This window comes from Quercus lobata, chromosome 5 (genome assembly GCF_001633185.2).
Source record: "Quercus lobata isolate SW786 chromosome 5, ValleyOak3.0 Primary Assembly, whole genome shotgun sequence".
NCBI lineage: Eukaryota > Viridiplantae > Streptophyta > Magnoliopsida > Fagales > Fagaceae > Quercus > Quercus lobata.
The window spans coordinates 87,679,537-87,706,951 of NC_044908.1; the positions used below are offsets into that span (position 1 = coordinate 87,679,537).

Sequence of the window (27,415 nt, forward strand, 5' to 3'; positions counted from 1 at the left end):
TACATTTATATAATTATACTTTTTTAGCATGCTTAAAGTAAAAATATATGCGTGTTCCAGTTAACTCAACTGGTAAAATCTCTGATAGTTGAATTGATTGATTTATGTTATTTAAATTATTAATAACTTAACAACATTCAACTCATTTGTTCCAAAATGGATTCATAAAAGCTTGTAATTTCTGGGATAGATTGGTTGATTTTAGGGTCCCTCCAAGCATTTTCAACAATAATATTTTCATTAACATTGCATGCAAGTTGAGAAGTTAACAAGTTGTGAGCAAAATGAGTAATAATGGATTTTATGGAATAAACTTATCAAGGAACCGGATTAGGTCCAGATTGGGATGGACCCAGGAGGGGGCTTAAGGGGGACTAGCCCCCTTGGCATAGTGACCTCTCCTCCAAAATCATGAATCATCAACCTAGCCCATATAAATCCTATCCAAAAAAAAATGTAAATCCAAATTTTATTAAAAAAAAAAATGCAAAAAGAAAAAGAAAAAAAATAGAGAGACCTAGAGATTAGTCAAGAGTTGAGACTGAGAGAGATACTAAGAGGCAATCAAGAGAGACCACTCACCACCGTCAGTTAGCCATCTTGCTGCCATAGCCCACACGACCACATTGACACTTCCACGCTAGACCCACGCCGCCACTTGATACCGGTTGCTCCATCTACCCAGTCTCACTTAGAAGTAATTAATCTCTTTCCTTCAACCAAAACCTAATATATTTATGAATATTAGAATTAGTGCTTGTGGTGTTTGTGTTTTTAACTGTGAGTAATGGTAATTGTGAATTGAATATGTAAATCTATGATTGCGAGTCTCTATATTAGAGTGAGAAAGAGTGAGAGTAGAGTTATGCACGGAGACGAATACGGGTTTCGGTAAGGTACGGATACAGGTATGAGGATACAACATTTTTTGAAAAAATCTAGGATACAATACGTCACGGATATGGCAATTAATTATTTAATTAATATTTATTTTTAGGTATATTTAAATATTTTTATACATAATTTATGCTTTTTTTTTTTTTTTTTTAGTTTTAAAATTAAGTAACGATAACATTAAAATGCTTTGATGTATCTAATGTTGACCACGACAATGAGCCACACGGGCACACCACAACACAAACATGCCCATTCTCAGCAAAAATTTAAAAAAAATACTCTGGTCTGAGACCTACAACAAGCCACAACAACAAAACGAAAAACAGAGAGAACTCAGAGAAGGGAAGGCGAAAAGGGAAAAGAAAAGAAAAAAAAAAATTCTTCTCTGCGAGAGGCGAGGAAGAGAGAGTGAGAGTTTGAGAGACTTACCGGCGGCGAGAAGGAGGAGGAGCTTTTGTCGTGGGTCTGTGACGGCAAGGTCAGAGCAGTTAGCACTCCGTCACGCCAACTAAGACATAAATTAACACACATAGATCTAAGGAAAGTTTAGGGATGAAAAACAACTTCTAAAAATTTTTACTTGTGTGATAGTTTAGGGATGAAAATGATATTTTACCTTTTAATGAATTTGTCACTCACCCTTTTCATGCAGTTTACCAAAAACTCTCCGGTGACTACTCTCACACGCCTCTTTGCTTGATCGACAATGGATGAGGTAAAAATGTACTTCCACATAGCAATATTCTATTACCTTTGTTGTTGGGTTTTTGGCTTCTCAGTTTAAACCCTAAGTGGACAATGATTGCTTCTTTACTACTCCATAACTTGTTCTTTGGCCTCTTGAATATGCTTTGTCCCTCTTTCCTCTTATGTTAAAAGTCAAAATAAATGAATGCGACATATTAGAAAACTTTTCTACCATCTTTTTTCAATGCCATATACAAAGAACTAGAACCTAATTATGGACCCACAAATAGGATTACAAAAACCTTGTACTTGACAAGTTGATGGCTTATACAAAACTCTAGAGCTTCGGAGAGCACTAGTGTTTAGAAAAGTTGTAGTGTGTTGTATTTCAAGTTGGTAGAACTACTACATTTTATATTTGACCAAAAAAAAAATAATCCTAAATAAGATTATTTTGTTTTGCAGTTACCTAAACTTAGATTGGAAATTAAGAAGTTAAAGCAGAAAATTGAAGAAGAAGACTTGCAGATAGATTTGGAAAAGGTGACAATGAATATTCTTATTTATTTAATTAAATTAGTTGGATATGGCAACTAATTGCATTGACTTTGTAAATGTATCTCTTAAATATTTTGTTTTTGCAGGTTTTTGTCAACAGTGTTCTTCTTGAGAAACAAAATCGGAGAGTGGAAGCATATCGGTGTGTGTGTTTTTTTTTTCCTATGCCTGTGCTTGATCTTTTTGTATCAATTTTGTTTTTAGATTTTTTATTGATGTTGTTAAGGTTTGTAATGATTAAATTCTTATCGCAATTCTTATTTTTATAGGAAAGTGCACAATATCCCACACAAGGATATTAAGCTGGAGGACCCGGTTAGTGTATATTCATAAATTTAATGTACTTTCACTTTCTAAATTTAACTCTAGCATAAACTTGGGTTTTAATGCTTTGGAGGATTTGCTTTATTGGTTAGCCTTAACTGGAAGACTATTTGAACAAATCTTTTACAAGAAAGTGATAATCTTAGATGGAAGTTTTAAATTCCAAGTTTTGTGCCATTTCCTCCTCAATCTGTCATATCCTTAAGAAACACTGGATGAAATTTCTCACCGACAGAATGCTCCATTCCCAAAAAACATTAGATGGAATTCTGCTATAAAAGGGTAGATATTCTCTGCATTGCTTAGCTCTAAGAACTTTAATTGGGAGAATTTGTAATCCTTCACAACTATTTAGCTAACAAGGCCTGATTCATTTAAGGCTACACTTGTACACCCCAGGCCTCCCTTTAGTTTAGAGAGTCAAAGTTTATCCTAGCTGATCAAATGTATTTTCCATGTATTTTCTTTATGGCTCCACCAAAAACTGCAAACTAATCTTATCAATTTTGGCTGTGATTTGGTGGGAGACTGTATTAATGCACTGCCATATTAGATAAAACCAGTGATTGCTAAACCCCATGAAGAACTGCTAAACTGAATTTACCAACTGATTCTATCGTACACTTTGTTCAAATATATTTTCAAGATTTCAAATAATCTTACATTTCTTCCTCTTTCTAGTGCATTCAAACAGTTCAGAAGCTAAAAGAATGTTAGGAGCCTATGAAAGATTGCATTTTGCATTGGGATAACAAAGTTGCTCTATGTCTGTTGACAATCACCTTGGATATCAGCTTATAGGAAATGTTACACAGGCTAAAAGGTCAACAATCAATCACGCACTTAGGGGTTCTAGTTGTAGGGACAAAAGTTATGAAAGTTTTGTTTAGCTATTTGAGCAGGAAACCAGAATTAAGGAAGAAGTATTTGGAAGCAGAAGATTCCATCTAGAGTAGCTTTCTTTGTATGGACTGCTGCCTTAGGGAAATGCTTGACGATTGATAACTTACGAAAAAGGAAGGTGTGGATTTTGGATTGGTGCTACATGTGCAAGAGTAATGGTGAATCGGTTGACCATCTCTTCCTTCACTGTCTCGTTGCTATGGATCTATGGTCTATGGTTTTGGGTTTATTTGGAGTATCTTGGGTTATGCCGCATACTGTTTTGGGGCTGTTAGGGTGTTGGCAAGGCAGCTTTGGTCGTCATCGAAATGGTTTTATATGGTCCATCGTTCCTCATGGCTTAATGTGGTGTCTTTGGAGGGAGAGAAATAGTCGTTGTTTTGAAGATATTGAGAGATCTATTCCGGACCTCAAGCTTTTCTTTTTCAGAAATTTATTGGATTGATTGTTTGCTTTGCAAAACCAATCATTCCCTTCTTTTATTGATTTCCTAGATTCTTGCAATTTTTGTATTTGATTTGCTGCCCCCTTGTTCACTCCCTGTGTACTAGGGTGCTTCCTTTTTTGTATCAATATATCTTATTACTTATCAAAAAAAAAAAAAAAAAAACACAGCTTGAGTCATAGAATTATCCATAACATTAAAAAATGTTGATGGAAGAGCTGGAATTCTATTAGGTCCTGGAGCTTCTAAAGGTCTTATCTAATTAAGAGCACATAGGATTTTCTCCACAATGAACTCTGCATTAAGCACCCAGAGTTGTTCTTCATTAAGCATAGGTACATGTGAATTTGGTGCAACTGTTCAGTAATCCCGGGAACCTCTGCCCCTTCACTCCTGCCCTTAATGCCTATATATATATATATATTAAAAGAAAAGAAAAAAAAGGGTAATTCAGTCACTGTACAATTAAAGAAGGCATTAAACCAATCCAGGTTTCCAAATGCTTGGTCTATCTTCTTCAGGATACACTCATTCCCTGCCACTTGTTAGACCAAGTAAACTAAACCCCTTTATTCGGGATTACCAATAGCTCTGCTTGATTGATGCAATCCTGTAGGTCTTCAGCTCCCATGCAACAGCTCTGTTTAAATGATTACTTATCTTAGTCCTCCAAAAGTTGAATGAAGTCACCCTCACAAACCTTACCACCCTTAACCCTCTAAGACAATTTTTTTTGATAAATACCTCCAAGACAATTATACTACGTTATCCCAAATAGGTTTCCTGTGAGCTCTTAGTGAATGATCATACACAAAAGTATAATTCACTCAACCCATCATCAACCAAGTTATGAATTAATTAGATGGGACCATACAAAAATGATTAAATTCATCATTTCTTAACAATTTATGTTTTTGGGACAATTGGTAATTTACCATGGTATAAGAGCATGTGGTCTTCTTTTGAACCCTATCTCTACTCTACCTCCAATTTAAAAAGTTAAAAATCTCACATGTTTAGCACCATTTATTATAGAGAACTCTAGGCTCACATGGGAAGGGGGTGTGTTAGAAAATCGATAAATTCATCACTTCCAATCTGCTTAGCATTTGGGAAAATTGGCAATTTATCATTCTATAGGGGGTGTGTTAGAAAATCGATTAAATTCATCACTTCCAATCTGCTTAGCATTTGGGAAAATTGGCAATTTATCATTCTATATAGTGTAGATGGTGAGAAATTCAGCTTCTTTCCATGTGTAGTTAAGGGTTTTGCTAGGCTGTGTGATGTGGACATGATTAAACAAGTTTGTGGCCATGTGTTGAAGTTAGGAGGTTTGAATAATGTTTATGCTGGAATTCACTTTTAAGTGTGTATTGGAAATGTGGCACAGATGAAGATGCAGTCCAAATGTTTGAGCAAATGTGTGAGATGGATTTGGTTTCATGGAGTGCAATGATATATGTGTTTTTCCAATCTGGGGATTACATAGGTTCATTAGTAACTTATAGCACAATGATTGGGGAATATGGTGTGTACCCAAATTGGGTATCTTACCGTTTTGGCTCTCTCTGCATGTTCTTTTTTTTTTTTTTTAATTTTATTTTTTATATATGTAATAATGCTTCATTCAATAAAATTGAAAACATACAAAGGTCCAAAGCACACAGGCAGTGTACTATGGATAGAAACAACAAAACATCAAAACTAAGGTGCATGGAAAGTACGACTATCAAGCAAATCAGCCAAAAAATTAAAAGTAAAAATAACCAAAGCATTTGTACACTAGCATAGTGGAGGAAGGATAACTTCAAATCATGAATCAATATCTCACTTCCTTCAAAGGTACGAGCATGTAAAATGTATTTGAAAAAATAGGTAGATAAAATAGAAATGTGGGTTTTCTTAGAGAAAATTTGAGTGAGAATTTGGAGATATTGGAGATTCTCTTAGAGATACAACTTTATTCTTCTTGCCAAAATGCAGTGGGTTAAGGTTAGCTGTGCGTGGGAGGGAGGATTACAATGCTGATGTTAAAGCACAAAGTGAGGGTTGTTGCACTAATCAATGAATAAGGAGATAATTTGGATTTTGCTTTCTTACAATCTGATAAGTGCTTTTGCCATAACATCCTTTCAAAGAGTTGGTAAGGCAGAAGTTTCTTCTCTCTACTCTCACCTCATTCAGGTCCTCTTGGCCTAATGGTGATGCTAAGATTCTGGTGAAATGATTCAAAGACAAAGTGGTGCGACAGCAATGTTGCACACTTGAAACAAAATATAAATAAGCATTAGCAATGATGCAGCTTGTTAAGAACTTTAGTTTCACCCTTAAGGGGTTGGTATATGTTAGCTTGCTCACTGATTGAGTCCAGCCATCATAAAGCTCATTTGTGCTTTTGCCATAACATCCCTAGTAAAGCTCATTTGTAAAGTTGACGTAAACATGATGGCCTTTCTAAAGTTGGAGTTGATTCAAGCCACATAGAACAAGTTAAAAATTTTCTAATTATTGTTTTTTAGCTACTCCATTGTAAGTGCTTTCGCGGACCAAAAACATTTATATTATAATTTTTATTTTAGCTAGTCTTTGTCTCTATTTATGTTGCTCATTATTGACAAACTCTTATTTTTCAAATGCAAGGGTGAACTTCTTTTGCTGTGCGCACAGAAGCATCCAAAACTTCCTACAGATTGTCCAGATAGCCTAGCAATGTTGAGCTATCTGGTACTTGCAGGAGTGGATTTTGCTTTGATCCACGATTCTCACGCCCTCCAAGGTTATTAAAGTTTTAGATTTTCCTTTTGGACATGTTTTAGTTAGTTTCTTCAAACTCATGTACAATATGGTTAATATATCATTATTTTAGTCACCCATATTTCAAATCTTATGAGGGTGTTATTTGTTTGTAGATTTGGTACCATATGTACAGTATGGTCCTTTCATTGCCTTTCATGGTGATAAAGGGGGAGCTCTTCAAACGTTGATCGAAGAAAAAATTATAGATTTAGACAATGGACTTGAAGAGTCATCTTCCATCAATTTGAAGATTGGTACGGAAATAGTTCGTGGAGAGCTAGCAAATGCATTGACCAAAGAATTAAAGAATATGGGCTTGGCCAACAAAAAAAGGAGTGCATCTGCCATGCAAAAGGTTTGCTTCCTACTATTTAGGTTGCAATATGGCCAGCTGATCTTGACCTCCCGAATTCAAGATTTTTTCTTTTGGTTGGACTATTCAAGATGTGATGCGCAATATTCTGTTGTAAATTAACAATTGAATTGTGAATTTCACAATTGGGCTGGGATTGATAACTTCCTGACTGACCTAAAAATGGGTCAATGTCTGTTTGGTTTGAGTTTTTGGCAACCCAACCCAACTCAAATACTGTCAAATTTGTGATACTATACATTAAATATATGCAAAATCTTATGCCATTGTACTAGACCCTTGGTGTAATCAAGATACAAGTCTAATTCAAATTGTTCTTGAAATTTTTGTAATATGTTTGCTGTTTGTCTTTGAAATTGTTTTCATTAAGCATTTTCTTCTTGCATGTTAAAGCTAGACTTAGCATATAGCTTTATTGTTGTCATTATTATTATTTTAACTTGAGGTAGCTCTCTTCTTTTCTTAAACCCCCTTCCATGATATGGGAGGGAGCAGAACTTAAATATAAATCCTTTATACCTAAAACTCAGGTATAGTTCTCAAGTAACCTACCTTAGGCTTCTCAATGAAATTCAATCATGTGACCATATGACCAATAAATGACAGTTAAATTTAATTGTCCATGAAAAAGCTAACATTGTTTTAAATATACCTAAGTTTTGCCTATCTTTTATTTAGCAATGAGATTTACCAGTTAAACAATTATAATTGATTGAAAAGTTGGTAAATGAGGCATTTAGACATAATTTAGAAGATTTAAGTAGTAGCTTGGATTGCCTTTGAGATTCTTAGGGCTCAGCTTGGGTTAGCCTTTAGATGGTTTACAAAATTTACAATCTTACTATCCCATTTTAAGCTCTAGACTGTTGTTATCTTAGGTTGGCTTTGGCTTTACCAATCCCCATTGTAGGTTTATTCTTTTGAATAAATGATTATCAGATATACGACGACATTTTATCCACCACATACAAAGTTCTATCAACTATGCTACATGATCAGACCTTTTTCTTCGGAGATAGGTACATGAACACCTTGACAAATGTATTGTGAAAGTTTCTTTCAATTTCTTTCAGCTGCTATTTTTAACATCATTGTTCTTCTGAACAGGCCAACCAGCTTAGATGCACTATTCCTTGGGCATGCACTATTTGTTTTACATGTTCTCCCGGTTAGTTACTCAACCTTTTAACTTGTGTTTTTGTTTGTGGCTATGTATGTCTTTTTTTTTCTTTTCAAGACATTGCAATGTATGGATGTTTTTAAGAAAGGATGTATTTAATGACATGCATTGACTGACTACAAATTTTCTGTTATATGGGAAATTGGTGGCTATTCGATTCTGTTTTGAGTGCAACTTGACAGTGGACTATTAGGTTTGAGTTTCAGGTTCAAAAAAGTGGCAACATTATGAGTTTGCCTTTGGTTGGACCAAGAATATGATCTTACTTGGAGTCGACTCCCTGTTATAATTAAAAATAAATAAATAAATAAATACCAAGGCCACCAATGGTTGATCTTTCAGTTTCAACCAGCATGTATTTGCCAGATAAAGACATGGTAAACCAAACAATTGGTTTGACCTTCCACAATCTGTCCTTCACAAAGATTTAATCATATACCTCTTTGAGAGGAAGAAATCGAGAGATAAACAATTAACATCTTTATTTATTTATTTTCGTTAAAATGGCTGTAGATGGAAGACCTCACAAACAGTTGGTTATTATATTCCTAACAATTTAGATTTTGAAAACTCTATACTATTAGTCTCTAAAGTTTGTTTATTTGTGATCGCAATTAGTTCTCCAAGTTTTAGATGAGTACTATTAGTCCCTCAAGTTTAAAAAATGAGCATCATTAATCCTTTTGTTAACTTTTGTAAGTGCTATTACCTATGTGACTTACGAAAAAATAATGTGTCATTTTTAATAGAAGTATTTTACAATTTAACGAGTAAATCTATATAGTTTTATTGTTTCATTTTTAATAGAAGTATTTTACAAATTAACGTGTAAATCTATAGTAATAGTCATGTTGGTGAATTTGCCACATTAGCAACTTAGCATGTAAGTCATTATTTTTTATTATTTGGTTAAAAACATTTTCAAGCCGTGTATTTCCTGTGAGCCTATGATCCACCAAAAGCTTCCTCTTCCTCTTCTCCCAATAGATCTCACTGCCTCTGTTGCTGACATTAGCCAAAATTCCCTTTAATCCAAACAGTAGTCGCCGTTGCTGCATCAACCAGCACAGGAGTCCCTCTGTCCTAGAGCGAATCTCATGGATCACTACGCTTCTTTGTTCTTAAGCTTTGTTTCAGTGTTTCCAATGCTTCTATAATTAACATGAAAAGGGTATAAATCTATTTCTTTAGAAATCTTTAATTCTATTTAGCCTCCAACCAATACTTGTGGGGTTTTATTGTACAGATCTAAGTTTGGGTGCAGGATTTCCTTTTATTACGTTGGGAATTATGGTTAATGAATCCAAATATGAGAGAGAGAGAGTTTTATAAGACTTTGTATGCTTAAAGGAGAATCTCTTCAACTCAGTATTCACACTTCACAATCAGATTTTTATTGACTTTGAGGTGCTCCTATCGCCTGATTGGTGAATTGAAAGGCGGTGAAGGAGAATGGGATGGGCTAAAGCAAATCGATTATTATTTTTTTCATTATAAAATCAATTAAAGATTACATGAAAACTTTATAATTAAAGAGTTTTACCAACGTATGCCCTAGGGCATACATTAATAAACTATTTTATAAAACTTTTTTTTAAAAATGAAAAAAATGAGAAAGTAACTATCTATTTTGACAATTTTTTTTTTCAATTTTCTATAAAAAAAACTTCCTAAAATAGGTGATTAGTTTACCCTTAGGCCGTAAATTAGCCAGACCAATAATTAAATACCTAATGTGGCATTTCCCACTTAAGTTCTCACGTCAATTTGTAATTCCACATCACTGTTCCATTAGCTACTACGCAATAACACTAACAATTAACAATAATGCTCATTTTTTTTATAGACCAATTTCACTCACAAGGTAAACGTTTAGGACTAACAAGGTAGTTTTGCTTTGAATTTTTAATTCATAAGTGTTTACCCACATGTTGCCCATCCATATAGACAGATACGTCAAATACCACTGGCTTTAGATTTTTATTAAAAAAAAAAAAATGATCTTACAAAGTTTATTGAATTTTCAACTGTGAACCATTGGAGAGTCATTTGTAGTTCACACTTGGAACTCTACCAACAAGACCAATAGGAACCCTATCATCAACCAATAGGCCAAGAAAGATTGAATGGACATAGAGGGAACAGGGTCTAGTTAAGTTTTCAGGGTGAAGTCTTTAGTTCATTCGATCAATGACGAGCAGAAGAAGCGTAAGCTCCCAAACCTTTCCTTTTCTGATGATCACTGTGACAAATAGATTCTTTGGATAAGTGGAAAAATGCCTTTCATTTCTCTTTTAAGGAGTTTGTCCTATTTATAGTATCATTCCTCTGGCCTATCGAAATTCATGTTTTTATTAACCAACAACACATGCACTTTGTTGGAACTAAAAAAAGGTTATTCAATCTACTAGTATGGATCACCTGTCGATCTCTGATCAAACAAAACTAAACCTGAAGAATGGGATACATATTTACCGACCTGACATCTCCTTCATTCAATAATGCCTTTGCTTCATGACGCTATTTACCAATAAGAATAGGAAAGAGACACTACCTTTTTGAATGGAAGAAGCCAAAGGGGTGAACGAGCGCTGCAGTAACGAGATGTAAGAAAGAAAGATGAGCAGAACGTTCCTTGTTGGGCTGATAAAAACAAGTTCAACATCTAAAACATCAAACAAATGAAACATTTTGTTTCCCACCAATATTTAGAATAAATCAACCATCACCATCCAGTTCATATACAGATCCAAGTATTGAACAATGCCCCACTTGAGATAGGTGATAACATGGAAATTTACAAATCTTCTTCATGTCCTCAGTCAATTAAGTTGGCATGTAATGTTGTGACATTAGTGGACTTTAAAAAAAGGACCCAAATAATTTATTAGTTCCATGAAACAGTGCTGGCAGACTTTCAAAAGGCAACATAATTTATTAGTTTCATTAAACAGTGCTAATCAAATTGATTGGGTAGTAGATACAAACAATTCAAACCACTTTTCCACTTTGGACCCTCTTTTCCTACATTGGAAGGTAATCAACTCTACCCCATGCTCGTGTACTATGCATTGCAATCATTCTTAAAGAGGTTATAAATTGTTTTACTCACCACTGTAAAATTCATTTATCTGACAGGAAGGGTAAGTTCTATTTGCGAAGCTGAATGGATATCCCAACCTTGTCAACTACACTGTAACTCATGGTCAAGAGGTCTTGAATGTAGAACCACGATTAATGTCAGAGATTTCATCATCGAGATCGAGTAAGTGTTCATATTTCAGAAAAAATAAAATAAAACTATGATTTATCTAAAAATTTCCTTGATAAAGCTAAGAATTAACCAAGCATTAGATTAAACAGAGGTAAAACCTTGGTGCCATAATAGGTGCCTCCACCTGCACAAGCAATGTGTTGTGGGTTTGTATTTGGGAATTAGCCTCTCCATTAATTCGAAGTAAGGTTTTTTACAACCACCTCTTCCAAGCCTCAATGAAGCAGGAGCCTTGTGCATTGTATGTACATACAAAAACTATTTAAATATTTAAAGAAAAAAACACTTTATATGAGTTAATGGATTTCAGCTTCCAAGATAATTCTTTTGAAATAAATGTAGCAGTAGCAGTAGATACTATATTTAGAGATCACATTAAAGTAAATTCAAGTTCTTTTGACAGAAGCCAAATTCATTTTAATTTTTTAGTTTGGGTTTTGATTTTCCATGTCCTATTAGGGTTAGGTTAGGTATTAATCCTATTCAGGACTAAGGCTTGATGGTCAATGTTGTAAGTTAGACATTGCTTGCACTATTTTAAGGGGAAGAGGTGCCATTTCGAAAACTTATTCTTCTTCCGTTGCTAAATATAAGCATTACATCTGAGATACAAAAATAATTAAAATCATTTATTAATACAATTCACAAATTGACAACCATGTCTGATCTTTGGAACTATCAAACATGCGAAGGTTTCCTCTCCATTAGAGATTCGAGAGGGGATTGTTAACCCAAAATGAGACACTGAGTTGGAACTATAAAAAACTGATTTTAATGCAAGGTGGCAAATCGGTTGAGGTATTGCTGGTGGCATGCACAGGACATAGGAAGGGTTGTTGACTACAACAATGGTGGTGATGAGAGAAGGTAGTGACAACCCATGGGGGAGCAAACAGCAAGATGTGGCTATTATGGTGGGACAGACATCATGTGAAAGTGAATCAGGAACAAGGATCATGGGAAGACAAATGTGTGATTGGCAGCATGACTTTCGGAAATGTAACAAGAAAATTCTTGATTTAATTTCAAATAAATCAAAGATTATTACATGGGGAACCCAAGGCCCAAGAAGGTCAGGTGGGTCAGGTCTAAAGTCAAGCCCGAGCAACAAACTAGATGGCTGTCGGCTATGAAACATGAACCAGATCCAGAATGTCACTGGAAAGATAAAAAATGCATGTTCAACTTAGAGCGAAAGTTGGTTACATAGAGAAGCCTATGATTGTTTTTGGGGAGGGGGGAATAATACTCTTCACCTAATTCTTATGGGAGAAGGAAGTTCCATTGAGCTAGAGTTTGTTGTCACAACAAAGATCTACTTGCATTCTTTCTCATGTATAAGGGGGGGCGCTCCCTCAATATAGATATGCCAAGTTTACCTTATGAAAAATGCTTGCTGGGAGGTGAAGGAAACTACTCATATGCTATGGCCGATTGTACTGACAGAGTACCAAATTGGGATGTGCTCTGCTATGGTGGAAATAGCAAAGATGGGTATATATCCTTGGTAGATGAAATGGATGAATACAAAAGGAAGTGTCAGACAGGGTTTCAGAGAGCTTAAAGATTTTAGTGGATTTCTGCAAGTATCATTTGAAGGCTTTGAGGACCAGGCCATGAGTTTGTTTACTGCTGTTGATGTGACTTGGATGAAAAATGAGCAATCAGTGTGTAGAAAACAAAATATGCCTTGGGGAACCAGAGAAATAAGGGAGTTGCATAAGTTGTTAGTGAACTATGGTGCAATTTTTATTTTTTAACACGGGGTTAGATGAAGAGTGGAGAATAAGAGGATACTTAGGCTGTTGTAGTATTGTAAATGAAGCTTAGAATTTATTGTGGAATTTTCATTAGTTGAACAATATTGGAAAAAGGTCTGCGGTGTGGAATGTATTGCAAGAATGGAAAAGAGAGGTGATTTGTCTCTGGAAGAAAAGATCAAAGAAATTCTCAAGATACTTGTGGCTAGCCTTGGGAGAGTCCTTTATGGATTAAGTGATTTTTGACACAGTTGGATCTGCTGTAGTATTACTTAAAATGCAGAATAAAAGGGTGGCAGGAAAAATGGACATGGAGATTGGAAGATTTTTGGTGTCCTGCTTGTTTCGTGACAGACTTTAATGGGGTCTTCTCTGGTATCTATGGTTCAAATGATGACTAAGAACGGAGGGAGCTGTGGCAGAATTGAGATAAAAGTCTAGGAACTGGGAAGTAGTTTGGCACCTAGCAGGAGATTTAATGTGATCCGCTTTCCTAGTGAAAGACTTAGTTGTGAAAGAAATACTTCAAATATGACAGAGCTTTCTGATTTTATTACAGAGATGAACTTGGTCGAAGTCCCTTTGAAGGCCAGTACAAATGGCCAAACAACCATTCTACCATGTCACAGATAAATCACTTATTAGTTTTGGTTGAGTGTGAGTAGTATTTTGGGGAATGATGTTCAGTGAATAGTATGATTGCTTATCCCAAGAAATGGAATGGCATACCATAGAGGGACCACTTCTTATGTTGTCATGGAAGCAACAAAAACTTCAGCTTTTTCATGTCAACTTCAAAGGCACTCCACATATTTTCACAAAAAGTTTTGTAAACAAAGAAAAAAGCGCTAGCTCCCTGTTCTGATAATCCATCTTAGTAGCATCAACTATTAGACCATAAGAATTCATAATTTCAAATTCAATTTTAGCATGACCCTCCTTCCATGTCACAGATCAATCACCTCTTAGTGTTGGTTCAGTGTGAGGAGTATTTTGGGCAATGATGTTCAATGGATAGTACTGAGGCCTACCAATAAAATGACTTATCCCAGAAAATGGAACAGCATACCATTGAGAGGGTCCAGAGTGGACCACATCTTATGTTGTCATGGAAGCAACAAAAGCTTCAGCCTTTTCATGTCAACTTTGAAGACACTCCACACATTTTCACAAAAAGTTTTGTAAACGAAGAAAAAAGTGTTCTGATAATCCATCTTAGTAGAATCAACTTATTAGACCATACAAATTCACAATTTCAAATTAGCATTTGATGTCCACTATTTTATCTTCTCAAACAGGAAAAACTAAATTGAGAATAAGCATTTTGTCACATAACTTAAGAGGTATAAGATGAATACATTATTAAATAGAAAACTGAAGTCATAATGGCTCAAACTCAAATCATTCTAGCTTTTAAAAAAGTGGAACACCAAACTATACCTATTAAGAAAGTTATCTAACTGAACAAACAACATTCACTAGTTCAGGGACTGAAAAATAGGAATTTTGAAAGGAGAAACATTAAGAGTTCAAAAAACTAGCCCAAAAACAATCAACTATTTCCATGTCAAATGCTATAAGAGAATCCACAATGGTGGTACTAAAAAGCTATTTTTAGCACCACCATATACAAAAAAAGTGCTGCAATGGTGGTGGTATAAGTAAATTTTTTACCTACATTGCTACAGTGCATAGCTATATATGGCTGTGCATTGTAGCTGAAAGCTAAAAAAAAATTATTCTACTGCCTATTAAATTATTATTTATTTATTTTATTTTTTTATACTTATCGCGTCAGATCTATCACCTCTCTCTCAACTCCCTCACAACTCTCGACTCTCTCTCTCAACTCTCACATCTGCCGAGAGTCTCACCGCTGCCGGCCCACCCTGAAGCTCAATGTCACCGGCCCACTCCCCTGACCCACGCTGCCGATCCACGCCATAGACTCATCTTGCCCTTGATCTGATTTTTGGGTTCTTGGGTTGCAGTGCTGATATGGTTTAGGTTTTTGGTCATGGTGGTTGATTGAGTTTGGTTTGGGTTTTTGGTTGGGTTGATCACTGTGGTTTTTGTCAATTGTGGATGATCTAGTGGGCTTTTGGTTGGGTTGATCATAGTTGGTTTTTTATTTTTGATTGGTTGTCGGTGGTGGATCATGGTGGTTCTGGGTTTTGATGGTGCTGTGGGTGATATGAACTAGTGGGTGATCATGGTGGTTTTGACGGTTCCTATGGGTTGTAAATGATCATTGTTGTGCTGTGAGTTATTGGGAAATTAATTTTTATTGGTTTTGATATATTATTTTATTGGGTGGATATATTATTTTATTGTAGAGGATATATTATTTTGTTGTGATGTTTATATTATTTTATTGTGTTGAAAGCTAAAATAGATTCACTAATGCTAGATGTTTTGTAAAGTGAGTGGGTAAAATAGATAAAGTAACTTTTTATGGTGCCAAATAGCTAAAAAAATAGCTCCACCAATGCGGATGTTCTAACTAATCCAAATCCTTGATTAGAAAGGAAAACTAAAGCATCATGTGTTAAGAAAGTTCTTCTAATCTCACATTTAGATTTTGTATAAACTTATATATTGATGTTGTTCTTTATTCCTTTTGATTAATTCATTCTTATCATTATTATTTGGCAACAGGGCCTTCAAAATTGTTCAAAAATTATCAGTTGCGTTACTTCACCAACTTGGATAAAAAAGAGTTGATTGGTTGTGGAGCTTTTGGAAATGTTTACAGAGGATGTATGTGGGGTTTAAAAAATCCCATAATCAATAGCAAGCTAATTGCTGTGAAAGTTTTTCATCACAACCTTGGAGAATTATTCAAGCAGTGGCAGGTAAGTAATCAATTCTTCTATGTCCCATACATGTCAGTATACATACATAATGACACTATATTCTACTTTCAGGCTGAGATTCGGTTCGGTTCAACTCTTCAACATAAAAATTTTATTAAGATTTTGGGTCACTACAAAGATGAGGAGAAGCTATACTTAGTTTATGAATATATGAAGAGGGGACACCTTGGCCGGTGCTATGAGGGTATTTCTCAGCATAAAAATGATTGTCATAATTATGTCATCACATATTGCATTGTCATATTTATATGTCTATGTGATTGGTTCATCTAGATTGAAAATAGAATTACAAGATTCATCAACAGATAAATGATTGACATTATTATGTGATAACATACTTCTTGAGAAAAAAACTTAATGAAAGTACAACTTTTACATATAACAAAGTGAATAATATACAAAGAAAACAGTCCATGAGTTCTTTAGAATAGGACTGGTTCCAAAGATAATAGAAACATAAGAAGAATATGAAGTAAAATGTGGAATGGTAGATGGTTGTTAATTATATTTACTTGGTAGAATACAGAAAAGAAAAAAAATAAAAAAATAAAGGCATATACGTATAAATGTAAGTGTGTGTGTGTGTTTAAAACCAGTACATAATAGTGTCATATATCTATCCTTAACTCCACAATCTCATCTAGTGTGTTTTGAGAGATGGGAGCTTGGTATGGCATGTAACAGTGACTTTACATGTTTTGCTTCCCTAGTAAATGACTGGGCTTTACTAGATTCTTCTTCTAAGTTGGAGCTCTTGAAATTCAAGTCAGCAGCAGCACTTGATTGATCTTCCATTGTGAGGAGGCTCTTATACAAAGTCAAGAAACCATGACTGTCCCTCGATGGAAGTGGAGGAGCATTTTTCTTACTCTGTATAAAGGTTGCTCCCTCGTTTTTCGTCAAACCATTTCCCTATAGTGGTATAAAGAGGCTAAGACACTCATTCAAGTTCAAAATATGTGGCCTAAGGCAGAGGATTGGTGGACAAAATGAAGGGGTTGTAGGATGGCTATAATTTCCATGGGCACTCAAGTGTCATCTAAGCTAGTAAGCTCAAAGTAGGAACTTTGAGATTAAAAATAATAATAATAATAATAATAAACAAATGAAAAAACAAAACAAAAGGTATTTAACTTGACACCATGATATGAGATGCAAAAGAAGGGACTATCCCAAAATACCGTAGATAATAGTTGAAAGCTGAATTGAGAAAGCTTTTACAATTGAAGGAAATCCCACAGTGTTGGAATTCTACAACTATGCGGCAAAGAGAGGGGATAGTGCTTAATGCTGGGCACCTTTTATATACATCCTATGTACATGGGTTTCTTTCTTTGGGCTTACTTATTGAGCAAAAATAGCTATTTAACCTTAATTTTTGAACTATGTAGCCAAACAGCTCCATTTTCAAACTACCTTGTTTTGGAACTCAATAATGCTGATATCAAGCTCTACTTGGAACTTAACATTAGCAATGACGAGTTCCATGCATATTTTGCCACTTAAATCTTTTTTTTTTTTTTTTTATAAATTTTGGCAAACTCGACATTAAGAATGTTGAATTCTACTTAAAAATATGCATAGAACTTGATATTGTCGAGTTCTAGACAGAACTCGATATCAGTAATATCGAGTTCCAAAACAAAGGTATTTTTCAATTTCATTGGTGAACTAGAAGCGGATCTTTATTTCATTGGTGAACAAGAGGTGAATGGTTCTCTATTAACAAAGGAGAATGATGTAAAGGATGTAATAGTAACTATGAAAGACCTTTACAAAGAATCTACATAATGCAGACCTAAGGTTGTTAAGTTAAATTCCCTCAAATGCAAATATCATGTGCCAATATTCTTATTCTTCAACATTTCAAATTTGAAGTCAAGTTTTCTCCAACCAAGGGAGAATTATGCGTAAAGAACCAAAAAAAATTTATTTAATTTGGTTTTATTTTTTTTGGAAGTCAATTGTATTTTTGTTGATCTTATTTCAATTCCTAGTAGTTACTTAGGTTAATTAGTATTTTAAATTTTTTATAGTCAAGGTTATCTTTGTAATTCAATAACTAGTATATACCAAGTCAATTAGAATTAGTGTGGATCAATGTCAGTTTTATTTTGTTTTATTTATTTTTAAGTGGCAGGGGCAATTTTGTAATTTCAATATTTCTAGGATAGGCTGTGCTAATTGTCCATTGGGTCTTATTTTAGTTTTATTTGAGTCTAGTTAATTAGTTTGGATTAGTAACAACACCAAGGAGTCCAAGTCCAAGTCTTATTAGGAATTTCAACTAGGAATAGGTATTAGACTTCTATTTAAGGGGTTGTATGCTTTCTATTGGAGAATAATAAAGTTTTTAGATTGTCAGAGAAGCTGTGAAGCTTGTTATTGGTTTATGTGATGCAACCTTCTCTGAGAGGTGATGCCAAGGAACCCAAGGTGTGATATTTAAGAAGTCTAGATTGTGATGCTTAGGAAGTCTAGGTGTGATGCCTAGAAATTTATCTTTTCTTTTATTTGACTGTTCACAGCAACATAAATTTTGGTTTTACTCGTTTCATCCCCAAAACCCTACTATTCCTTTTTCCCACTAGAAACCCTATAATCGCTATCATTCTCTAGCCTACTCCCCACCAAAACCTAGCCTTAAATCCTCAAACCCAACTGCCCAAATCTGACCCAGTAGTTCTAATTCTGATTTTATTTGTTCCCCCCTGTCCTACATCACAGTCTATAAGCACAATATTGTACACCGCAATTTACACTTTGATTGGCTAGTAAAATTTTCTCCTGGAATCTTCCAATAGTCTAGTGCTAACTCCTAGGTTATATACCCTTTATTTTTTGCATCTTCAATTTTTCTGTTGCACCATTTTAGTTTTGGGTCACCCACTTTTTTTTTAGGTAAGTAATAGAAGTTTCATTAAAGGTCAAAATAGTATTTTATATTCATGATGATGAACACAAAATACTGTAAAAAATTACAAGCAAATCAACAGAAGATTTAAGACAGATTGTTGGAATTCAAAAATGGATGTGCAATGTGTAAAACCCATGCCTGTGACCAATCAAATAGAGTATGGATCAACAAGGACTTCGATTGATCAAATAGGTCTCACAACATCCTTAAACGCGAGGTTGTTTCATTCCTTCCACACTAACCACATCAAGCATGCTGGAACCAACTTCCATACATCTGAGAAATGTTTCCCATACCAATTAAGCCATCCAAATAGAAGGGATGCTACTGTCTCCAGTGTCATCCATTGAATCCCAAATTGGAAACATTTAACTCCGCAACTCATATGCATACTCAAATATTAGAAACACTTTACTCCACAACTTTTATGTGATGGAACAATGGAGCAAAGGATGATCCACTGTTTCCCCACAACACCGACACATACAACACCAATTTACTAGGTATAGACCCCTCTTCATGAGGTTCTCAATTGTAAGAATCCTACCCCACGCTACTAACCACAAAAAGAACAACGTTTAGTGCCTTAACATGCCAAATGCTCTTCCAGGGCAAAGAATGAGAATTGATGCCACAAATAGTGTTATAGTAAGAGCAAACATCAAAATTACCATTCTAATTCACCCTTTAAATCATCCTATCACCTCCTCCCCTCTAGTTAACTTGGAATAAATATGATCATAAAAAGAATATATGACCTCCAACTCCCAATCAGGAAAAGCTCTATGGAACTGCAAATTCTAACTCCTAACCCTCCCATGTCTAGGAGAATCCCACAAGTCAGATATTAAAGATTGCCTATCAGTTGAGCACTCAAACAAGCCGGGTATAGCTCCTTTGGAGGAAAGTGACCACTCCAAGGATCAAACCAAAACCTTATATGATTGCCCTCACCACCTCAAAAACCACATGTCAGAAGAAAATATCCCAACCCGCTTTGATACTCTGCCACAACCAACACCCATCAATCCCTCTACCAACTCTTCTACACCAATCCCCTCTATCTTCACCATATTTGGTCACAAGCACCTAACATCACAAATGATTGACTTCATACCCAAAGCGCCATAACCATCTACCTAGTAATGCTTGGTTAAAGTTCCCAATCCACTAATCCCTAAACTGCCAACCTAAATAGATGAGAAGACCTTATCCCAAGCCAGAGTTTGCCACTAATGGGTACTCGAACTATTTCTCCAATGCCCCCCCAAAAAAAAAAAAAAAAAATCCTCTGAATCCTTTCATCTATTAGCCACAGATTTGGGACAATGAATAAGAAAAAGATAATACATTGGTACAGATTTTTTTTAAAGGTAAAATAGGCTTGGGTCCATTTAACATTAGTAGCACGATTAGGGCATCCGAATTTGAAATGGATAATTATGAGTTTTTCCCCTTAAACTCAAATCTCCCATCTCCTTATAATTTAATTTGCCATTAAATTTTGGAAACTGCCCCTTAGTTTGAAAATCATGTCATGAGTTTCCACAAAGATTAAGAGGTCGGGACTTGGTGTAATGGCAAGTTTCTTCTACCAAAAGCAATAGGTCGTGGGTTCAAGTCCAGGAATCAGCCTCTCCAAAAAAAATTTTGAGGTAAGGCCGCTTACCATGACCTTCCCAAATCCCACAAAAGTTGAAGCTTTTGATGGAAATGAAAATCAAATAATTAAGAACTGAAATAAAAATGCATTTAAAATGAAGAATCAAAGCTGAAATTACAGAGAAAACTAGAGAAACTCTCTTGTCCAGGTCTGAAACTAAGATATTTATTATCTCTAACTAATAGGAAATAAACTAACTATTTGTTACAACTAGGCTGGCTATCAAACACCTTAAGTCAATGCTGAATTAAAGACAACACATGACAGATTTGAGAAGTTAAAATAGGTGGCTGGTTGTCAGGCCTAAGAGTAGAAGGGGGCTAGTTGGCTGGCCTAAGAGTAGAGGGTGGCCACATCAGCTTTGTGCACTGGGTACAACCTTACTTGATTTCTTTGCTCCCCAATGTTCTTTCAAGCCCTTCCTCCACCTTCCTCTTCCATCGACAGCATTTATTTTTCACTTAAGATAAAGGTGAGAAAATTCATTTCAAAGAGAGCCCATCCACCGCTTTTAACACCTTCTGTTACCCATCAGCACCCGTATCTTGACCCACTATGGTAAACACCCCCTTATTCGATCAATTATTGATCTTCAAAACTTTATAGCTCTTGCAAAGACATTTGTAGAAGTGTTTCTTACCAAAATCCCAGCGTAATTCTGCCATAAATGCTATGATCCATTCCCCACCCAATTGGAGCCTTTAAACCTTCCCCAACATTCATGGATAGAAAATGAATTCATTCTCTCACCGTCAAAAGGGGTTGGTTGTGAAATGAATAAGGGTAGTGGGTTAAGAGGATGTGATGGGAAAAGGGAATGTTGTTCTATTGGTGGAGGTTGTGTTGTTGGTGGTGGTGGTAGGGCGGTAGTTGTTTAGGAGAACTCATCTCATCTCATACAGCCAGTCCCACATGCAGGTAACATCCCTGTCAATATATGGACATAACTCTAGATAGTGCCATTTAGCACAAATGCTATAATAATGGTGGTTCAATTTTTTTTTTCTCAATATATTATTCTTTATGGCTCACTCCTGTATGGCTTGCTCCTGTTTACTAAGCTCATTTTAAGAAGAAATTGACGTGGACCAGGAGAATGGAAACTAATTTTTGGTTATGAATAAGGGTGGGATGTTATGGATGTAATTAGGTGTGAGAGTGGTCCACCTCCTTTAACAGACTATAGCACAAGTTTGATCCTATTTTTAAAGGAATTACACCTCTGTTTTCCAGGAAACAAAAGTCCATAAACCAAAATTTCATTTCATTTCTTGCCTGCAGAATTGTAGAATGGTACATATTTACAGAGGCTTAGAACATTCAAGACTTCTCTTGAAGCCAACGACTGTAAAGCCTTGACTTCTTGCAAAACAACAAACTTCACTAATTTAATGATGACTAATTTATCCACACAAAAAAGAATAAGAAAAATGATGACCATTTTTGCGATAAGATAAATTAATTGTATTATTACTTAAGAATATAAAAAGTACAATGAAAACAAAATTGCATATACTAGTTGTAGTGTCATGTTAATGATTACTCTTGGACATGTAGACTTTTAGGATTAACATTAGTTTGGTTTTTCTTTTAAAAAATAATAAGATTAACACTACACTTATCTTTATATCTAGTAGTTGATTTTACTCCAATCGTTATCCATCAATTTTCTAATTTTCCTAAGTAGTTTATCATGAGTTTAAGACATTTACTTGTGTTACTCTATGCATGTTGCTTCATATAGTTCTTGATTGGGCTGAGATGATAAAGATTGCACGAGGGATAGCATTGGCAGTCGAATACATGCACAAGCTGGATCCACCTCTCACCAATCATGATCTCAAACTAAATAATATACTTCTAGATGAGGTTGGTATAAGTAGCATCTTCAGTACAGAATCAATCTAATCTATCCTCCCTCCACATCCTCTTATAAGTGTTTTATGTGTTACACAAATTTCTAATGATCGGGACTTGAATCCAAAAGTCAGTGACTTTGGTGGGGTGACAGTAGATGGAGTACTAGATGACCGTGTTGGCACCTCTGGATTCGTAGATAAGGCAGTTAAAAAAAAAAGTAAGAAAGAGGCACAAGCATGCACACACAGCTAATATTTATTATTTTTTTGAGATAGCTTCTTTTTTTTTTTTTTTTTTTTTTTTTTTTTTTTTTCTGATAAGTCTTTTTTTGAGATAGCTAATATTTATTCTTAAGAGAGAACGTACAATACACAAGAGATTTGAACTCACTGGTAAAATAGTCAGTAGACAGAATAAGTTCTTTTTTTTTTTGGATAGGTAAAAGAGTAATATTATTAAAAAAGAAAGGAAAAAGAATACAGGGTGTTCACAATAATAAACAAAGAACAAGAAAACAAAAGGCAAGAAACATAGGAATCAAGATGCTATGCTAAGAGACGAGAAATTCAGTAAGAGAAGAACAGTCCGAGAAACTCCAACACCAAGACCAATCTAAGAGAGTCCACTAGCACAAGTCTATCAACTGAGCCAATAATTTCATAGTATCCTCAAAAGAACGCCGGTTACATTCTGTCCAAATAGTCTACATCAAACAACCTGGAACCAAATTCCAAAATTCCAAATATCGAAATTATATTTCCCAAGCCATTGCTGCCAACAAAATAATAAGTTAGCAATAGAACCCGACATGACCTAATGAATCGCAAACAATTGAAGCATATGCACCCACAGAAAATGAGCTAACGGACAAAGAATAAGAAAGTGATCTATCGATTCCTCATTACAACAACGCATGCAACACCGATTTGCCAAAGGGCGACCTCGAAGCATAAGATTGTCCAATGTAGGAATCTGGTTATTAGCTGCTGTCCACATAAAAAATGCCATCATTTTAGGAACCTTTGCTTTCCAAATGCCCTTCGGAAAATAGAAGTAGGAACATCCTGAATCTTATGGTAGAAAGATTGAGTATCAAACTTTTCTCCATTAAGGCCCCAACAAAGACTGTTGCTTCCAACACCCTAGGAATCCGAGATTGAATAAAGTGAAGAAAAGAGAAAGACGCCTCTAACTCCCAGTCATGGAAATCCCTGTAAAATCCTAAGTTCCACCACTGGAAGAAACAAAAACATCAAAAATATGAGCTTCCTTGTTGTCTGAACACTCTTATAACCCAGGGTAAAGAGTTTTGAGAGGATTATCCTCAATCCACTTATCATGCCAAAAACGAATATGAGAACCGTCACCCACCACAAAAGTCAAGTGTTTAGAAAAGCTCTCCCACCCTTTGCTAATACTTTGCCATAAACCACACCCATGGGCCCTCCTACAAACTTTAGTACTCCACCCCCTTTCCCCTCTCCATATTTCATGGCAATAACCCTCCACCAAAGACGAGTAGTTTCATGGTCATACCTCCATAACCATTTCTCTAATAAAGCCTGATTAAAAGACACCAACTTCTGAAACCCCAATCCACCCAACTCATGAGGTAAATAGACCTTTTCTCAAGCCACCAAAAGGTATTTGAAACACTCCTCTAAGGAACCCCACAAAAAATTTCTCTAAATTCTTTCTAATCATGCAGCCATAGCTTTAGGAATAATAAATAGCAAAAGATAATATGTTGGAAGACTTTTTTTTTGAGGAACATATGTCGGAAGACTTGAAAAGGTACTTTTCAACAAAGTGAGTCTACCACCCTTTGATAATTAAAGTCGCTTCCAACCTGAAAGCTTCTTCTCCATCCTCTCCAAAATAGGATTCCAAACAGAGGTTGCTGTATACGAAGTACTCAAGGGCATACCCAAATATTTCATAAGCAAACTACCTACCCTACATTGAAGAGTATTAACCAAAGTGTGAAGATTACTCACCTCCCCAATAGAGACAATCTCGCTTTTTCCCACATTCACCTTCAAACCAGTAAAAGCTTGAAAACAAGACAAAGCCAACCTAATCAAAAGCAACTACTGCTCCCTATAAGCATCACAGAAAAGAATGTTATCATCAGCAAATAGGAGGGAAACACGAATACCATTAGAGTTAACAAGTCCCACATGAAAGTCCTAAATAAGACCGCTATCCTCAGTTTTCTTCATAATCCTACTTAAAACCTCCATAACCAAAAGGAAGAGAAGAGGAGACAACAAATCACCTTGTCTTAGACCTTGTGAGCTTCCAAAGAAACCGGGAGGAGATCCATTAACTAAAACTAAGAATCAGACAGTAGTAACACGGGCCTTTATCCATCCCCTCCATCGTACCCCAAGCCCTATCCTATCCAAAAGGTAGAACAAGGCATCCAAATCCACATGATTATAGACTTTATCAATGTCTTACTTACAAACCATGCCTAGTGTACGATCCTTCAATCTACTATCAAGACATTCATTAGCAATAAGTACTGAATCCAATATTTGTCTACCACCAACAAAAGAATTTTGCCACTCAGAAATGTGCTTGCCCAACATCATCCTCAATCTGTTAGCCAACACCTTAGACAACAACTTATATACACTACCCACTAAACTAATAGGCTGAAAATCTTTAACATTCAACACATTATTTTTCTTGAGAATTAAAGATTAGAAAGAAGCATTCAGAGATCATTCAAACTATGGATTCCTATGAAAGAGTTCAAAGAAGGCAATAACATCTTTTTCCACTACACTCCAACATTTTAAAAAAAAAGCCATAATGAAGCCATCAGGGGCTTTATCATCCTCCATCTCTTTTAGGACCTGAATCACCTCCTCCTCAATACTAGCAAATTCCAATCCATCCATAGTAGGGCGCCGCGTATTTGTCTCCATATACAAACCCTAATAAAATTGGAACCCTAGAGAACACATAACTGCCTCATCCTCATAAAGAACCCCATCCACCTCGATATTCCTAATATGATTAGTTTTTCTATGAGAGTTCACTACTCGATGAAAGAAACATGTATTATTATCTCCCTCCTTCACAAACAAAACCCAAGACTTCTGTCTCCAAATAATCTCCAAAGAAGCTAAATGTGCAATATTGCCTTTAATTTGTGTTCGAAGGGTTTGTTCCTCATGTGAGAGACCCAAAAAATCTTCTATAGCATCCAAACCCATAAGTTCAAACAACAAGCTCTTCTTCCTAAACGCCAAATCCCCAAATTCTTCCTTATTCCACTTCTTTAAATAATCTTTAAGAGCTTTTAATTTTCAAGCCAAAATAAAACTTTGAGAGCCCAAAAAACAATACCCATTCCACCATTGCCGAAATCTCTCCACAAAACCCTCGTCTTTCAACCTCATGTTTTTTCAAATTTGAAAGCACTGTGACCTTTACTGACACCGCCAACTTTCACCAAAAGTGGACAATGATCAGAAACTATTTGGGGAAGTACCCTTTGAGACACATTCTTGAAATGATCTACCCAATCCACCGATACCAATGTCTTGTCAATTCTTGACATACAAGCTATCCCAGAGTCTCTAATCTAGGTGAAAGAAGCCCTTTCTAGGGGTAAATTGACAAGATAATGGGCTTCAATGAAGTCCGAGAAAGCAAACATGGCCGGGCTAAAAGACACACAACCAAATCTCTCACTCAGATATTGAATAATATTGAAATCCCCTATCAAGCACCATGTCGTGTTCCACCTAGCACACACCCTTGCAAGATTCTCCTACAGAGAACCTTGTTGGTTGTTGTCATTAGGACCATATACTCCTATACAAGACCCCCTGCAGTGTGATCTGCATCTAACACAACCTAGTCAATTAAAGGACTACCCCAAAGAATCTGAACAACAAAAGAGTTTAAAGAAGATAGTAAAAAGGTTGTTTGGCAAACGATAAGTCGATAACTCTGTTTCCATCACTCAATTCTCTGATTTTTGAGTTATGAATTATTTTTTTTTGATAAGTAATAAGATATATTGATAAAAAGGGGACACCCTAGTGCACAGGGAGTGTACAAGGGAAAAGAAATCAAATACAAAAATTGCAAGAGTCTAGGAAATCAATAAAAGAGGGGAAAGATTTATCTTGCAAAGCAAACAACCAATCCCTTAAAGTTCTAAAAAAGAGAAGCTTGAGGTCAGGAATAGATTTCTCAGTATCTTCAAAACATCTACTATTCCTCTTCCTCCAAAGACACCACAATAAGCAATGAGGAATGATGGACCAAATATAACCATTTTGATGACAACCAAAGCTGCCTTGCCAACACCATAACAGCCCCAGAACAGAGTGCGGCATAACCCAAAAAACTCCAAAAAGGCCCAAAACCATAGACCATAGATCCGAAGCAAAAGGACAATGAAGAAATAGATGGTCAACCGATTCACCATTTCTCTTACACATGTAGCACCAATCCAGAATCCACACCTTCCTTTTACGTAAATTATCAATCGTTAAGCATTTCCCTAAAGCAGCAGTCCAAACAAAGAAAGCTACTCTAGAGGGGATCTTTAGCTTCCAAATTCTTTTCCAAGGAAACCCAAAGGAAGCGGTGCCAGCTAAAATTCTATAATAGTCACTAACCAAGAAACCTTTAACTTTGTTAGGAATCCAACACATTTTATCCTCACCTCGCCCCCTTATATGCGAACCATAAATAGTTGCCATGAAGTCGGACATAGCCGCTAGATCCCGAGCATGCACACTCCTAATAAATCTCACATCCCAAAAGAGGACACCATTAGCGGACAACATAAGCTCAGCCACACTGGCATCCTTATTCCTGCAAAATTTGAACAAGTCTGGATATCTAACAGCAAGAGAAGTCCCTCCACAC

At 35.7% G+C, this 27,415-nt stretch overlaps 1 protein-coding gene across 2 annotated transcripts in view; it reads left to right on the forward strand.

The window, feature by feature from the left end:
- The first annotated feature begins 1,125 nt into the window (after window positions 1-1,125).
- Window positions 1,126-27,415, forward strand: part of LOC115989441 (mitochondrial outer membrane import complex protein METAXIN-like) — a 29,329-nt gene continuing 3,039 nt past the window's right edge. Inside the window, exons 1-12 of one of the 2 annotated variants that reach the window (XR_004091931.1) lie at window positions 1,126-1,375; window positions 1,550-1,612; window positions 2,050-2,127; window positions 2,229-2,284; window positions 2,412-2,457; window positions 6,458-6,593; window positions 6,727-6,968; window positions 8,094-8,154; window positions 11,305-11,431; window positions 15,859-16,055; window positions 16,128-16,260; window positions 22,401-22,525. Coding sequence is in view for 1 of the 2 variants with exons in the window: in XM_031113122.1 (XP_030968982.1) it covers window positions 1,604-1,612; window positions 2,050-2,127; window positions 2,229-2,284; window positions 2,412-2,457; window positions 6,458-6,593; window positions 6,727-6,968; window positions 7,926-8,005; window positions 8,094-8,154; window positions 11,305-11,313 (717 nt within the window). In the remaining variant the exon portion in view is untranslated. Of the gene's footprint in view, window positions 1,376-1,549; window positions 1,613-2,049; window positions 2,128-2,228; window positions 2,285-2,411; window positions 2,458-6,457; window positions 6,594-6,726; window positions 6,969-7,925; window positions 8,006-8,093; window positions 8,155-11,304; window positions 11,432-15,858; window positions 16,056-16,127; window positions 16,261-22,400; window positions 22,526-27,415 lie in introns of those variants that run through there. The other variant, XM_031113122.1, reaches the window with a different exon arrangement.